Source organism: Ostrea edulis, chromosome 2, assembly GCF_947568905.1.
Source record: "Ostrea edulis chromosome 2, xbOstEdul1.1, whole genome shotgun sequence".
Lineage (NCBI taxonomy): Eukaryota > Metazoa > Mollusca > Bivalvia > Ostreida > Ostreidae > Ostrea > Ostrea edulis.
Genome location: NC_079165.1, coordinates 33208049 through 33225948, shown reverse-complemented (window position 1 = coordinate 33225948; position 17900 = coordinate 33208049). Strand labels below are relative to the sequence as shown.

The window sequence follows — 17900 nt, the reverse complement described above, 5'->3', positions numbered from 1 at the left end:
AAAATATGGTAATGATAAATCCTATTTCGGAAATCATAAAAGAACTCTTCATATCGAGAAGATGAAAAAATAATTTTATAGAAAATGACAGAAACGTTGCGTATGTCCTTAAAACCTAACATTTATCAATGTGACCTTCACCTTGATCCTGACATCTGTGGAGTCCTCATCCACTACCATGTTGGTCAGTCGGAAGGACTTGGTTCTTTCTCGATCTCCAGGGCCCCCAGACTTCGGGTGAGGTCCTCTCATATCAAAGACATTCCCAAACTCAAATGCCTTCGATTTCACTGGAATAATATATATAGGATTATTACAGAAAACCCGCTATCTATATTCCACATATTTCTCTCAATCCATGCATATCATTTCTTGAATTACATTTGAGTTGCATTTAACAGCACTGAAAATTCTTTAGCTTTGGGCTTTATTAGCTCATATGAAAGTTCAATATCTATTGAATAAAAGAACTAATTAAAGTCACACTGCTGATACAACTGAACTACATGTATACATACATGAAAAAAGCTATTAAAGAACATCGTCACAATGCTGATACAGAGCTACATTTATGTGAAAAAGCTGCAAATCAAGTTTTCAGCGAATTTTAAACCAGGGGATCTTAAGCTAAAATTCTAACCAAGGCTGCCTTCTGCTGAAGCTTATTTGATTCGAAAAAACTTTATTCTACACTAAAAAAGGGTGCTAGCTAATATTTGATAATTGGTAAGCTTGATTTTTCAAGGAAGTCTCCTTATGCACTATATATTACAGTGTAAAAATTTGGATCCTTCCCATTATGGCCCCACTCTGGCACCCTGTAGTCATAATTTGTACAAAATTTACTGAAAACTACATGTGCATAAAATGATTAAACAAAAAAAGTTTTGTAATTTCTATCACACTGACTCTATAAAGAAGATTTTTAAGTAACAGCATTCTATATACCACAACTTTACTGGAATTTTGTGCACTTGAAATGAATTTCTGGCAATCAAGATTCAAATCTGAATCCATGCATCCATCCAAAGAGGCTAAAGATTAGTTGAAATGTGCTGAATGCTTCTTCAGAGGTTGAAAATATAATTAGCTGAACCAGCTTATAACCACAAATTGGTACACATCCTATCAAACAATCAAATCCATCGCGAAGTGCAACACACACAAAAAATAGTCCTTCCATCCCCCAAAAACTACCTGACCACTCAAATATAGTCTGACAAACACTTAAATATAGTCTGAAAAACATATCATGTTAATGATTTCTAAAAGATATGGAAAATATAAATTTTTTGAAAAAGTACAAGATTGATAAAATTTATAAAATAGGTTTCAGCAGATTTTGTACAGAAAAGTGATTTGCAGTGAAACAATTATATACTTGAGAAATTCTTGTGCAAATATGGTGAAATAATTTGTGTTTCCCCTTGCTTTGAACCACATGAAACACCACTCATAATACTGCAATGACAACTGTTAAAACAGTTTTCACACAACAATTTACCATAATGTTGATGTTGGTGTTGATGTTTTACGATGCTGGGATCTGTATAAATATTCAAATCATTTTTCATAAAGGTACATAATATTCTATGAATTGCTTTATACAGGGACTCTCCATGGCATGCACTTTTACTGAAAGTTTTTGATATCCTGGTCCCAATTTTTTCCTCCTCATACGAATAAGCAAATTTATGCTTGTTCTCTCAAAACTCATTAAAATTTAGTTCCAGACATATACAATTCTTTAAAATTTACTCTTGGAATGCGAATTGTTCACTAAAGCTGTCAGTCACACAACCAATCACACAGCCATTGCTATAAAAATACAACTCAACAGCTTGGTATGGCCTAATTAACAATGATTCTTTAATGGGTATCACAACCCAGTTTGTTCAATGATTGGTTGTTCTTATCAGTAATTATCCTAAGTACATTTTGAAAGTTAGAAGTATTATTAGGGGACGTGATACTAATTTCAAGTTTCATTTATTGCTGCAACAAATAAAGAATAAATAAATACAAACAAGAGATGTTTTTAAAACACATATGCCCCCCATGGTGCAAAATTGAAAAGGGTTACACACACACACATCATTTAATTGAGAGCAGTATCATCAATTCAAAATATTGAGCAGACAATATCTTCCTATGTCAAGAGTGGATTGACCATGTGACCTAAAAATCAATAGGGGTCATCAACTCCTGAAGATGTACCAGTGTACAAAGTTTGATGTCTGTCAAGCAAAGGGTTCTCAAGATATTGATCGGACAGTATATTCCTATGTCCAATTTGACCCTTGACTTTTGACCATGTGACCTTAATTATCATCTTCTCCTGAAGATGTACCAGTGTACCAAGTTTGATGTCTGTCAAGCAAAGGGTTCTCAAGATATTGAGCGGACAGTATATTCCTATGTACAGTTTAACCCTTGACCTTTGACCACGTGACCTCAAAATCAATAGGTGTCATCTTCTCCTGAAGATGTACCAGTGTACCACGTTTGATGTCTGTCAAGCAAAGGGTTCTCAAGATATTGAACGGACAGTATATTCCTATGTCCAGTTTGACCCTTGACCTTTAAACATGTGACCTCAAAATAAATAGGGGTAATTTTCTCCTGAAGATGTACCAGTGTACCAAGTTTGATGTCTGTCAAGCGAAGGGTTCTCAAGATATTGAACAGACAGTATATTCCTGTCTAGTGTGACCCTTGACCACGTGACCTCAAAATCAATAGTGGTCGTATTCTCCTGAAGACGTATCAGTGTACCAAGTTTGATGTCTGTCAAGAAAAGGGTTCTCAAGATACTGAGCAGACAGTATATTCCCATGTCAAGTTTGACCCTTGACCTTTGACCACGTGACCTCAAAATCAATAGGGGTCATCTTCTTCTGAAGATGTACTGGCGTACCAAGTTTGATGTCTGTCAAGCAAAGGGTTCTCTAGACATTGAATGGTCAGTATATTCCTATGCCCAGTTTGACCCTTGACCTTTGACCATATGACCTCAAAATCAATAGGGGTCATCTACTCCTTAGGATGTACCAGTGTGCCAAGTTTGATGTCTTTCAAGCAAAGGGTTCTCAAGATATTGAGCGGACATTATATTCCTATGTCCAGAGTAGATTGACCCTTGACCTTTGGACCTGAAAAACAATAGGGATCCTCTTCTACTCATTACTAACCCACATATGAAATATCATTATCATCAAGTGAATGGTTCTCAAGATATTGAGCGGACAACACATGGTCTACAGACCGACTGACAGACCGACCAACCGACAGTTGCAAAACAATATGCCCCCTCTTTTTCAAAGGGGGCATAATAAAAAATATATATTTCTTACAAGATCAAGTATATTACTTGTGGAAATAAAAGGCAATATGACTGCATATCAGGTGAAGGTGGTTTGGGTAAATTGACATTGCATGTTTTCCCCTTTACAATAATTGTTCATATATCAGTATTAATTTGGATGTCCCCTATACTATCATCTTGATTAGAACTTCATTGAAACAAAAAAATCTCATTTATTGCAAAGTTGCCTTAAACTTTTTATAAATGAAGACATATTCTGTGATAAATATTTATCAATTTACAACAGGCATGCCTTATCTTTTAATTCAAGAAGTGTATACCACTGAAAATTAATAAATTTGATAAAGAGTATGTAAAACACTTTCTTTATTGATAGCTAGCTTTTTTTCCTGCACTCCAATTTGACAAATGTGGATTTTAATTAACTGAATGAAAATATGACAAAGAATAATGAATTCAAAGTCTAGCTATTGTAATGAAGGTAGTCCAAATTCTCTATTCATATGAAGCAAATGTTTTAATAAAATCATAAAACATATCTCTGATATCTTACGTTCATATTTGGTGGGGGTATTGGGTGTTGACCGGCGACTAGAAGGTTTGAAGGCCCGTTTAGATGATGTGGAGGATAAATTGGATGTTGTCCGAACTATGGGGGTGACCTTTTTCCAGGGAGACATGATGGATTTCTTGCTATTATTCTCTGGTTCTCCCCAGACAAACGGTTTCTGTTCCTACAAAATAGCAATAAGCTTATGGGCAAGATCAAAAGATCTAAGTCGGATAAAAATCTAAATTTAAATAGTTAGGAGGAGGGGGATAAAATCTCCTGTAAGTTTCTGTCATCCGACATTAATTACACTTTAGTGGAAAAAGAAAAAAGACATGTGACTGTTAAAAACCATAATAATATTACATTTTAATGAGCAATTTAATAGTTTTAATGTACACTTTCATTTGTGAATAAACAGTAGAAAAGGTATACAGAACGTTATTTATTAATCATATGATTTTACTTGTTAATCGATTAGTTTCAACATTCATCATATTTATAGTTTTAAACAGGGTGGGTTGGTCTTAATGAAAACTATGTGAATTTAGTTTTTTGTCAGACATTGAACTTTTGATCTTGCCCCTTTCATTAGATTACAAAATGTTGGAGCCTAAATCAAAGACTTTTCCCTTTAAACAAAAACCATCTAAAGTGCCCTAGGCAATTGAAATCTTATGAATACAGGTAAAAATTACTAATTTAAACAAAAATCAGTGAATAATTAAGTTTTAATTCATTAAGCTGCAAAGCAAAACATGTTAAATATGATAAAGAATCAACGTAGCTTGCAGGTTTACTGGTCAGTTTTCTTCTAAAAACATTCCATACCTTGAAAATTTGTCATTTTAATCTACATGTACTCAAAATTAATCATATTTTGTGAAAATTTTATTAAATTTGTCTGCATTGTTTTGATTTCATTGATTGTCAAAGCTACCGTAGTTTATGCTTTCAAGTAGTGCTATTTCAATGAATTATATAGGAGGTAGCGTGCGACGGCTGTTCGACATGTACTGTGTATTATACCACAGCGCGATAACGCTTTGCACGATTTTGTGGAAGATGATACGCTTGAATAGCTCTATTCAATACCTTTCCAACGGTATAAACATGAGCTTTCAACTCCACATAGTTTTAAACTTATAGTCTACCAAAATCAGCGTACCGTGACGCATTTCAGAAATGGATTCAGAGATTGAAATTCTGTATTTCAATCCGCGGAGAATACTTTGAAGGGATGTAATGTTCATTTCACTATTTAAGTCGAATGCTTTTGAGATATCGTACAATACACATTACATATCGAACAGCTCTCGTAAGTTTCACTAAGAATCCATTGTTAAAACTACTTGATTTCTAAATGGTGTAGACAGACTTAAATTTGTGAAGCTTAGACAATCTTTACAATAACTGAAATAATTCAATGAAAAAATAATTTAAGGTGGCTCATTACACGAAAAATCTATTTAAAGGCTTGTTTAAGCACTCATATGAGGAATGATTTCACCATCGAAAGAGTGATACAAGCTCTCAATTATTTTATTTGAATTTTTTGTGATTTAGTTAGGAATGATTAAAAAGGTGTATTGTTTGCAAAAGATTTTAAAATCTAAACTTGACTTAAATTTAATGCATGGTATAAATATCTAATAACACCTGTGAAGAAGACTCATGTAAATGCTCCAATATTCTAAATTAAAAATTATCCAAGAAAATTCCAATCTGATTAAAACCAGATCCTAGCTGAGATCCGCTCAATTAGATCGCTACACTAGTGTAGCGATCTAAGTGAGCGGATCTCAGGATCTGGTTTTAATCAGATTGAGAAAATTGCAACAGTTTTTTGATATTTACTTTTTTAAATCTGCAGCTAAAATCTTCAAGAAACATTTCATTTGGAAAAAAAAATATAATAGACAAATACATTTTAAAAAGAAATTGAACTGAACAAAATTTCAGAAATATCGCTATATTGTTTAGATTTGAAACAAACCAGAGAAAAAAATACCAATCCCAATCAAAATTGATAGAAATTAATTACTAAAATAATAATATACCCACTGGGGGTCTCAAGGAGGCCATACTTTGTGTACACTTCATTTTCTTTCTGGCTACATGCCTGTCATCATAGGAAAATCCAACGATATCACCCAATAGTACAGATAAACATGCATTTCATAAAATCGATTTAAAGCTTGTAATTTTTTTAGTTCTCATTTGATAATTTTTCATTGTTCATTATAACATAATCAGCTAAATTTTTTTAGCTGGTCCTCCAATTCCAATTATGTTTAGAGTAAAGTTTTCGACATTTTCATGTTATCTTCTGCATTGTGTGCACATACAGCCTCAAGATCTGGTACCTACAAATTTACTATTTTAAAAAGGCTTTCACAGAATCTGAAAATCCAACAATTATAAGTTTTCAATTTGTCCATGAGACCAGGCCTTGTAAATTTAAGTAAGAAACTAAGATGATATATCAAATCAGGCATTGTGTATGCTATGATTTATAAGCACCACCCAGTCAGCAAATTATTTCGAAGTTGTCTTTTGACTTTTTTTTTATACGAAGACAAATTTAATGATTAAAAAACATATATATTACAGTACGAAATCAAATGTGTATGCTGCACTTTCAATTGCTGTTTGTTAATCATTATATGCTAATTTAAATCAGTCATTATTTAATCAAATATTGAATAAATACTTCACAATCAGCTTATTGATTGTGACGTCAGCAAACCCACAAGTTAAGTTAATCATTCTAATAATTTATGATGAACAGTTCAAGACTTTTTGAATATTTAGTATTCAATCATCGACAGAAAGCAAAAGTTAAGTCCCTTTGATAAAACTCGGCTATGTCTGAAAAGTAAAGAAAGGCACACTACAACAATATTTATGAAAATGTTGAAGGTTACAACAAACAATGAACATTGTAAGCACGACAATCAAGCTGAAATCAGGAAAGAAAATTGCAAATTAGTATAGAAAGATGAAATAAATTAGGTTAACATTTCCAAATCTAAAAGCATATGAGGTTAATAGTAATAAGAAAACAGTGAGATGCATGCACTTTGTCTCAGTGATTCAAGTATTATAAAGCAACAGTTCATCACCATAGAGACAACATAGTCAGCTAGCAGGTGGAAACAGGTGGTGCATAAAATTCACTAGGTCAGTCAACAGCCACTACCGTTATCTACCTTAAGCGCTTTGCCAGAAGCAAGCAGAGAGAACTGACTCCCTACCAGAGACTCAGCCATTTCAACGCCCGAATCATCCTCCTGAAAGTCATCAATGACTTCCTCAATATCCTCCTCATCATCATCACTCCCATCGCTCCAATCATCTTTCACCTTTTTCTTGACCCGCTTGTTTCTTTTGCGTCTACCCCGGTTACAGGGGCGTTCCCCTATTGGCTCATCAGCCTCACTTTCATTGTCTGATTCTCCTGCATCGAATCTATACCTTCTTGCCAACTGCAGAAACAACCCACATTGAATAGTACTATAAATCTGTACCAGCATATACAACTATGGGAGAAACCCACAGTACAGTAAAAGTATTTGTATTTGTGTCTGTACCGGTAAAATGCTGAGAATATAAAAAAAAAAAAACATTAAAAAAAAACCCAGCTTTTTATAACAGACATTTCATATGATGATTGTAACCAAATCTTGGTCCTCATGAAAATCAAAATTTTATAGCTGTAGAGAAAGAGAATCTTTTTTTTCCCCCATTTCATAGAAGACTTTTAATTCTTGTCCAACATGGTCTCATATAATTTGTCTCTAACATTTTTATAGTACATGTATATGGCGTACTTGACATTAAAAGTGACAAAATTTCTCAATTTTCCTAAAACGGATTTAAATTGCTAATTTTAGTGTGAAATTTTCTTTTGGAAGATTTGAACAAACATTTTCTTTCACTGAAGTGTACTAGGAACATAAATATAAAGTTGCCAATGCCTGCAATCAATGTTTTCTATGGGGGAAAACTTAATATCACCTCTATGATCAAATACATGTATCAACCTTTTATAAATTGTGCTTTATTCAAATGTCATTTCATAATGTTTAACAATCTCTGATGCATCAAAGCTTTTAATTTGTAATTATTCTCAGCTTGTCATAATTATTACTTGACTGATTTCATAATGTTTAACAATCTCTGATGCATCAAAGTTTTTAATTTGTAATTATTCTCCGCTTGTCATAATTATTACTTGACTGATTTCCACACCCTGTGATTGTATATGTGTTTTGGAAACAAAAAGCAATGGAAGAAATTATTTAGTTACGTTTTAATCTGAGAAGAAATGAAAACCAATAACTGATTGACAATATGTCAGTTTTCACTAACTGTCTAAACATTCAAATCTAACAGACACTACCAGTACTAATGTAAACGAATTTATAAGGAAGTCTTGGTCTTTGATCATGGTGTTGGGTACTTTCATCATGCATTTAGCGTGCAGTGGCTTGAGTTAATTTGTTAGGTGTTCAATTCATAATAACAGGGTATGGCCTAAAGGCAAATTTCTATCAGAGTCTAAAACTAAGATATATACATATCTTCAATCTAACTTTGAGAATTGGAAATGTGGGCAAATCAAAGAGAGGTAACTCCATTTTCAAAAAATAAATAAATTGGATACCAATATTTCATCAAATTTAAACACTCGTTAATTTTCTTGGAATCAAATTTGTCAACTTTTCATAATAACCATGTTTACAGCAAAACTGAGCTATATTGGGATTCTTGCACACAACACACTTAAGTTTCAAACAGCTGACAACTTTGGTTGGCAATTAAGTGGACCTAGATCTTTATCATTTTGTAGGACATCATTCATATTTTTGCAAGAGAACTCAAATATCAAACATCGCTGTTTCATCTATGTGTATGAGTGAGTTCAAATGGCCAAAATACCTGGTATACAGACACTAAAAAGCTGTCAACAATTCTCAATACTACCATTGATCAGAACATGAATGTGGGCATGAAATGAAACTAGATTTTAAACAAGAGGCCCAAGGACCACGTCGCTCACCTGGGTCACCTTGGCTCATATTTAAAGATTTTCCCTATATATTTGTATGCAAAACTTTGACCCCTCCCCCTTGTGACCCCATCCTACCCCTGGGGGCCATGATTTTAACAAACTGAAATATGTCAGAAAGCTTTCATGTAAATATCAGCTTTTCTGGCTCAGTGGTTCTTGAGAAGAAGATTCTTAAAGATTTTCCCTATATATTTTTGTATGTAAAACTGTGATCCCCTATTGTGGCCGCATCCAACCCCTGGGGGCCATGATTTGAACAAACTTGAATCTGCATTATGTCAGGAAGCTTTCATGTAAATTTCAGCTTTTCTGGCTCAGTGGTTCTTGAAAAGGAGATTTTTAAAGATTTGTCCTATATATTAGTATGTAAAACTTTCGATCCCCTATTGTGGCCCCATCCGACCCCCAGGGCCATGATTTGAACAAACTTGAATCTGCACTATGTCAGGAAGCTTTCATGTAAATTTCAGCTTTTCTGGTCCAGTGGTTCTTGAAAAGAAGATTTTTAAATGACCCCACCCTATTTTTGTGATTATCTCCCCTTTGAAAGAGACATGGCCTTTCATTTGAACAAACTTGAAAGCCCTTCACCCAAGGATGCTTTGTGGCAAGTTTGGTTGAAATTGGCCCAGCGGTTCTGGAGAAGAAGTCGAAAATGTGAAAAGTTTACAACGACAACGCTGCTGCCGACAGACAACGGACAAATTTTGATCAGAAAAGCTCACTTGAGCCTTTAATTGGCTCAGGTGAGCTAAAAAAACATGATGGTTGACCCACTTAAAAATTCCAAGACAACAATGTGCAAATATACTGTATGATGCTTTTTCCATTCAAAAGAAAAATTGCATATGTATTTTAACAAATCTCCAATCTTATCCATGGAATGTATTATCAGCCATCGATCTACAAATATTGCTGGTTAATATTCTACCTGATACATAATATTGCTGATTAATATTCTACCTCATATAAATCCATGACCTCCTCCTCCTCTTCCACCTCTCGTTCAGGTAAAGGTTTAGGAACCTGTAGATATTGAGTTATTTAAGAAAGAAATTAAAAATTAAAGTCAGGGATTTCATCTTCTTCTCAGCCAATTCATTTCCCTTGAAAATTCAGAACCTATATCCCAATATTTCAGTCTCCTGGCAAAAATGACTTCTATTACTGCAACAGTAAATCATTAGTCTATCATCTAAAATTTACAAAAACCTCAGAATGTAATGTAAAAAACATTGTTAAAAAGGTTCCGACCCCTGCTTCCGGTCTCAGATATACTTACAGGTTTTGGCTTCCAGACATCCTGACGAGTAGGGATCTGTGGTGGCGTCGGCGGGCGATAACCCAGCTGTTTTCTGATCACAGAGTTGGGAATATATCCTTTAGGATAAAGAATGAAAGCACATTCTGGTAATACTAATTTTCAAATTATTTTACAGACTTATAGAAAGGTTAATGAATGCGATTAATTCATTCAATTCACGTAAACGAAGCTTACCATCCAATGCAATGATTGGTTTTTTCTTTAGTAGGGCCAGTTCAAAGGGGGTAAGAAGCTGAATGTTGGGAATAGAAGACATACTCTTTCCTGCAAAAAAAAATTACTTAATTTTTCTAAACACTGTATGCAATAAGCAAAAGGCCCATGGGCCTGAACAGTCAAATGCAACAACTCAATGGACAGCTCTATCAAACAAGGACTAATTTCCTTAAGTTTAAAAAAATGAAGTAAATTGTCCTTAGTTTTCCAGATTCAATTTTATCAATGTGCAAGAGTAAACATAAAGTTTCAAATAGTCATGTACTGTATTTTCACTACCAGTATATGATTGTTGCTCTCTAGAGCTTCAGTAACTAGTCGAGGGGTTATGAATTCCACTATCTTCAAAACCATGCATACAATATTTTGTCACAATGCACAGAAGTAAAGAGGATGGTATTACTATATCATCACTCTCTTTATTGATTTAGTGCTGCCCTTGAGCCTGAACCCCTAGGGTAGGGAAATTTCACAAATTTGGTATGGGGATACAAGCTATTCAAAATCATCGATAAATATTTATTCACAATACACAGAAGAAGTAAAGAAGACAATTTTTGATTATCAAAGGCATTTTCACTTTATACCAATTTTGGCCCTGTCCTAACACCCAAACCCTTGGCCCTGGGATAGGGAATATCACAATTTTGGAAGATAGGTACATGTTTTTTATAATTATATATACAGTATTTCTTCACAATATACTGAAGTCATGAGGAGGATATTGATTTTTGAAATTAAATGCATTTTAGTATATGTGTCATTTGGGTCCCATCCTAACCCCTGATCCAGGGGTCATGAGTTTCACAATTCTGGTAGAGGGTTCTTCATAACTGTACATTATTAGTTTACCTTCTGGCTGTGAGGGGTAAAAAAGATTTTTAAAGAATGCATTTTCATTATATGAGCCATAAAGCTCCATACAGGTTAAGCACCAGGGGTCACTTTGGTTGTTTGATCTCCACAACTCAAGAGGATATTACAGAAAATAACAAACATTCACTATGTGAGCCATGAAGCTCCATCCTAGCACTGGAACCCCTGGTCCATGAATTTCACAAATTTGGTACAAGGATCCTTGCTCATGACAATACACATAGTTTTTCTGCTATATGTGCCTGAGTAAAGAAGATTTTGAAGGACTGAATTATTTTATGAGGTTTTAACCCCACCCCTCAGGCCCTAGGAGTGCAGTGACCATGAAATTCACACTCTTAGTTTCCTCTTCCCCAAAGATGTTCCATACCTTTGATGAAAAATGGCCAAGTACTCAGAGAAGAAATTAATCATGTTCAAATGTTAATGTACAATGGATAATTTACAAATTGCAATCACCTTATCTGAGTGACTCATCTGACCTAAAATTCCATGAAATTCTCAAGAATTTTTTACATGAAACACCTGTGTTTGTGCATTCATTTGTTAAGGAAAGAAACGTAAGGATAACTTACTTCTTTTCTCTTTTTTAGATTTCTTTGTACGTGGTGTTTCCTCGATATCGGACTCAAAGGCTACAAAGAAAATAAAATGCAACATAATGCAGATTCCGACACTTAAAAAACATAAATAATACTTTCACCATCACATCATCAAGCTAATCCTGACATGAATCAGGTCAAAGAAATATAGAATAACATACATGCAAAGTTAATGTGTTTTATATTCTACCATTGCATGCTCTATGTTAAAATCACCATCTATATTATTATTGTTATGACAATTCTCTCATGTGTAGAAAATTCATTAATTCATGACAAAATTAGTGTCATTTCTGATACATTAAAATATGAACAATAAGAAACATATCAACAGTAAAAAGAAGAATCTAAATCTACGTAATTAATTGCTATGGACATGCTTTATTACTCACCACTTTAAATCAAGCTGCAATAAACATTCTTAATCAGTGCAATGTTATATGATGTATCCCTAGACTAAAAGATTACGATTAAATAGATATGTTTGTGAACCAAATGCCCACTCCCTCAAACCCATGCACCCCCTGAAATCTATGCTTAGAAAACATTATGACATTTTGACCTTAAAACCATTTAGAAGTCATGCATCTACTATTGATAATAAATTTTTCTCTTAAGTTATTAGTTGGTCTAGTGGCTGGTCATAAGCAACCTTGTGCTAAATAACAGCTTTGAAATCCTCTCTAGTAAAACATTAAAGGCATAGGGTCTAAGATATTGGTGAAATTTTGCATGTTCCAAAAAGGTGGCAAAATTTAAGATAATAACCAGAAAATCACACAAAGTTTTTCAGAATGTTTACAAACACATTGGATATGATAGTAATTACAAAAAAAATCAGTATATGCACCCAGGGGTGCATGAGCCGAGTTGCATGGGATACATTGTAAAGCCAGGAATGATGTGGTATATTTATAATTGTGAAGAACTAATTTCAGTTTTAAACTTTTCGAGTTACTGTCCAGAAACCATATTTGTCTGAAGTTTTCAATCTATATTCGGTCACTGTGACCTTGACCTTTGTTCTCCAAAATCAATAGGGGCCTTGCTTTGCTGGTATCCAACAATATATCCAAGTTTCATTTGATTAAAATTAAAAATTTTCAAGTTATCCTCTAGAAACCAAAATCCTTTTGGAATTTTAAATCTATTTTCAGTCACTGTGACCTTGACCTTTGACCCATTTTCTCCAAAATCAATAGGGGTCTTCCTTACCTGGTACATAACAATACCTTTAAGTATCATTTGATTCGGATTTAAACTTTCTGAGTTATCATCCGGAAACCAAATATTTCTGAAATTTTCATTTTATATTCGGTCACTGTGACCTTGACCTTTGACCTTTTTTCTCCAAATTCAATAGGGGTCTTCCTTACCTTTTACCCAACAATATATCAAAGTTTCATTTGATTTGGATTTAAACTTTAGGAGTTATCATCCGGAAACCAAATTTTCCTGAAATTTTCATTCTATTTTTGGTCACTGTGACCTTGACCTTTGATCATTTTTCTCCAAAATCAATAGGGGTCTTCCTTACCTGGTACCCAACAATATATCAAAGTTTCATTTGATTAGATTATAAACTTTTTGAGTTATCATCCGGAAACCAATTGTTGATGCCCAACCGCCCGCCCGCCAACCCGCCCGCATCACCAAACCAATAGCCGAGTTCAACTTTGTTGCAACTCGGCTAATAATTCCCTGTTCTCATTTGCCTAAACTGGTACCCTGTTAACTTCGCATCTCTTATGTTTGTATGTAGCCACCAATCAGCGGGGTACCAGTTTAATATATTGTCCTCCAGACAAAAATTTTATACAGGGCTAAAATGTCAAAATGACTTCAATTTCAAAGCGCTGCAGCTATAGATAACTCATAATATATACTACAAATTTATTTTTTGGAGTTTTTCTTCCAAAATATTGTGATGTCATTTTTTAGATGAAAGATAGACCCTATGCCTTTAAGGCCTGTACAATGCTACCAGTTACCTTGACTATCACTACTAACTCAGTTACCTTGACTATCATTACTAATTCAGTTACCTTGACTTTCACTATTAACTCAGTTACCCTGACTATCACTAATAACTCAGTTACCTTGACTATCAACTAATAACTCAGTTATCTTGACTATCAACTACTAACTCAGTTACCCTGACTATCACTACTAACTCAGTTACCTTGACTATCACTACTAACTCAGTTATCTTGACTATCACTACTAACTCAGTTACCTTAACTATCACTACTAACTCAGTTACCTTGACTATCAACTAATAATTCAGTTACCTTGACTATCAACTAATAATTCAGTTACCCTGACTATCACTACTAACTCAGTTACCTTGACTATCACTACTAACTCAGTTACCTTGACTATCACTACTAACTCAGTTACCCTGACTATCACTACTAACTCAGTTACCTTGACTATCACTACTAACTCAGTTACCCTGACTATCACTACTAACTCAGTTACCTTGACTATCACTACTAACTCAGTTACCCTGACTATCACTACTAACTCAGTTACCTTGACTATCACTACTAACTCAGTTACCCTGACTATCACTACTAACTCAGTTACCCTGACTATCACTACTAACTCAGTTACCTTGACTATCACTACTAACTCAGTTACCCTGACTATCACTACTAACTCAGTTACCTTGACTATCAACTAATAATTCAGTTACCTTAACTATCACTACTAACTCAGTTACCTTGACTATCAACTAATAATTCAGTTACCTTGACTATCACCTACTAACTCAGTTACCTTGACTATCACCTACTAACTCAGTTACCTTGACTATCAACTAATAATTCAGTTACCTTAACTATCACTACTAACTCAGTTACCTTGACTATCAACTAATAATTCAGTTACCTTAACTATCACTACTAACTCAGTTACCTTGACTATCAACTAATAATTCAGTTACCTTGACTATCACCTACTAACTCAGTTACCTTGACTATCCCTACTAACTCAGTTACCTTAACTATCAACTAATAACTCAGTTATGTCGACTATCACTACTAACTCAGTTACCTTAACTATCAACTACTAACTCAGTTACCTTGACTATCACTAATAACTCAGTTACCTTGACTATCAACTAATAACTCAGTTATCTCGACTATCACCTACTAACTCAGTTACCTTGACTATCACTACTAACTCAGTTACCTTGACTATCAACTAATAACTCAGTTATCTCGACTATCACTACTAACTCAGTTACCTTGACTATCAACTAATAACTCAGTTACCTTGACTATCAACTAATAACTCAGTTACCTTGACTATCAACTAATAACTCAGTTACCTTGACTATCAACTAATAACTCAGTTACCTTGATTATCACTACTAACTCAGTTACCTTGACTATCAACTAATAATTCAGTTACCTTGACTATCACTACTAACTCAGTTACCTTGACTATCAACTAATAATTCAGTTACCTTGACTATCACCTACTAACTCAGTTACCTTGACTATCAACTAATAACTCAGTTACCTTGACTATCAACTAATAATTCAGTTACCTTGACTATCACTACTAACTCAATTACCTTAACTATCACTGATAGGGATTGGGGGGGGGGGGGGGGGGGGGGGGGGGTGTCAAGTATGAAGCTCTCTTATGTCTTTCTATTGTGCCCAAAATAGATATTTAGAACTTTTTAAAAATTCTGAATTCATCTTATTAGTGAGCTTCACCTCAACTAAATAACCTTGGTTTAGGATCATGACAATAATTAAAGGCTCAATGTTATTTCACTGTGTGATCCATACAATGACCTGGACTCATGGCTAGAATCCATGAATTTTAAAATCATTCTGCAATTAATTTAGTTGTTTGGTGTCAAGGATTTTGAAAAAAAGAAGAATTTTCAAGAAAAAATGCATTTTCACAATTAAAGCACCACCCAAACATCAAAGTTCCTGGCTCAAGGACCACAAATTTTATCATTTTCATTCAGGCTTCCCTGCTTATTATTACCATGCACTCAAATTGGTTGTTTGATGAGCAGGAGTTAAGATGGTTTCTAAAGAAATGCATTTTCATTGTAAAGGTCAAGAGACCCACCCTAGAACAAAACCTCTTACCCTTGGCATGAATTATGTGATTTTGAATACAAAACTGTTTAATATGTACCTTCTTCAACATCTGTAGTTTCCTCAGCATTGTATAAATCTCTAAAGACATCCGTAAAATCCGTGTACTGCATCACATCTGCAATCAGAGTCACATTAATGGAAACGTAATTAAGAAAACATGCAAGTGCATTATAAGGAAATTGAATAACAGTGTGTAAGAACAACATATTCAGTATTTCATTTTAAATATCTCTTACAAAAATAAGAGTTACAAATATACAAGCATGTTTTCCATGTTACATGCAGTTGCTATTTGTGTGTAACATTAACCTGTGAATTATTGTAGAAAACAACTGCAACAAGAGGTCCATGGGCCACATTGCTCACCTTGGTCCAAATCAGAAGACTTTCCATATATATTTGCATGTAAAACCGTAGTCCCTATTATGGCCCCAACCTACCCCTGTAGGCCATGGTTTTTGCAAACTTGAATCTACACTATGTCAGAAAGCTTTCATGTAAATGTGAACTTCTTTGGCCCAATGGTTCTTGAGAAGAAGATTTTTAAAGATTTTTCCTATATATTTGTATGTAAAACTTTGATCCCCCCTTGTGGCCCCATCCTACCCCCAGGGGCCATGATTTGAACAAACTTGAATCTGCACTATGTCAGAAAGCTTTCATGTAAATCTCAGCTTTTCTGGCTCAGTGGTTCTTGAGAAGAAGATTTTTAAAGATTTTCCCTATATTTTTGTATGTAAAACTTTGATCCCCTATTGTGGCCCCATCGTACTCCAGGGGGCCATGATTTGAACAAATTCAACTCTGCACTATGTTAGGAAGCTTTCATGTAAATATCAGCTTTTTTGGCTAAGTGGTTCTTGGGAAGAAGATTTTTAAAGATTGTCCCTATATATTTATATGTAAAACTTTGATTCCCCTATTGTGACCCCATCCGACCCCCGGGGGCCAGGATTTTAACAAACTTGAATCTGCATTATGTCAGAAAGCTTTCATGTAAATCTCAGCTTTTCTGGCTCAGTGGTTCTTGAGAAGAAGATTTTAAAAGATTTTCTCTATATATTTGTATGTAAAACTTTGATCCCCTATTGTGGACCCATCCGACCCCCGGGGACCATGATTTTAACAAACCTGAATCTGCACTATATCAGAAAGCTTACATGTAAATATCAGCTTTTTTGGCTCAGTGGTTCTTGAGAAGAAGATTTTTAAAGATTGTCCCTATATATTTATATGTAAAACTTTGATCCCCTATTGCGGACCCATCCAACCCCCGTGGACCATGATTTTAACAAACCTGAATCTGCACTATATCAGAAAGCTTTCATGTAAATCTCAGCTTTTCTGGCTCAGTGGTTCTTGAGAAGAAGATTTTTAAAGATTGTCCCTATATATTTATATGTAAAACTTTGATCCCCTATTGTGGACCCATCCGACCCCCGTGGACCATGATTTTAACAAACCTGAATCTGCACTATATCAGAAAGCTTACATGTAAATATCAGCTTATTTGGCTCAGTGGTTCTTGAGAAGAAGATTTTTAAAGATTGTCCCTATATATTTATATGTAAAACTTTGATCCCCTATTGCGGACCCATCCGACCCCCGTGGACCATGATTTTAACAAACCTGAATCTGCACTATATCAGAAAGCTTTCATGTAAATATCAGCTTTTCTGGCTCAGTGGTTTTTGAGAAGAAGATTTTTCCTATATATTTGTATGTAAAACTTTGATCCCCTATTGTGGCCCCATCTGACCCCCGGAGCCCAGGATTTTAACAATTTAGAATCTGCAC

General features: G+C 34.5%; 1 protein-coding gene across 1 annotated transcript in view; it reads right to left on the bottom strand.

Annotated features, from left to right (window-relative positions):
- Positions 1–17900, bottom strand: part of LOC125680487 (uncharacterized) — an 82340-nt gene that overhangs the window by 37289 nt on the left and 27151 nt on the right. Inside the window, exons 24-32 of the mRNA XM_056153785.1 lie at positions 16141–16218; positions 11944–12003; positions 10451–10540; positions 10235–10332; positions 9916–9978; positions 7088–7363; positions 3879–4059; positions 1505–1546; positions 142–290 (exon numbers count right to left, since the gene is read on the bottom strand). Of these exons, the coding sequence (XP_056009760.1) occupies positions 142–290; positions 1505–1546; positions 3879–4059; positions 7088–7363; positions 9916–9978; positions 10235–10332; positions 10451–10540; positions 11944–12003; positions 16141–16218 (1037 nt within the window). The remainder of the gene's footprint in view (positions 1–141; positions 291–1504; positions 1547–3878; positions 4060–7087; positions 7364–9915; positions 9979–10234; positions 10333–10450; positions 10541–11943; positions 12004–16140; positions 16219–17900) is intronic.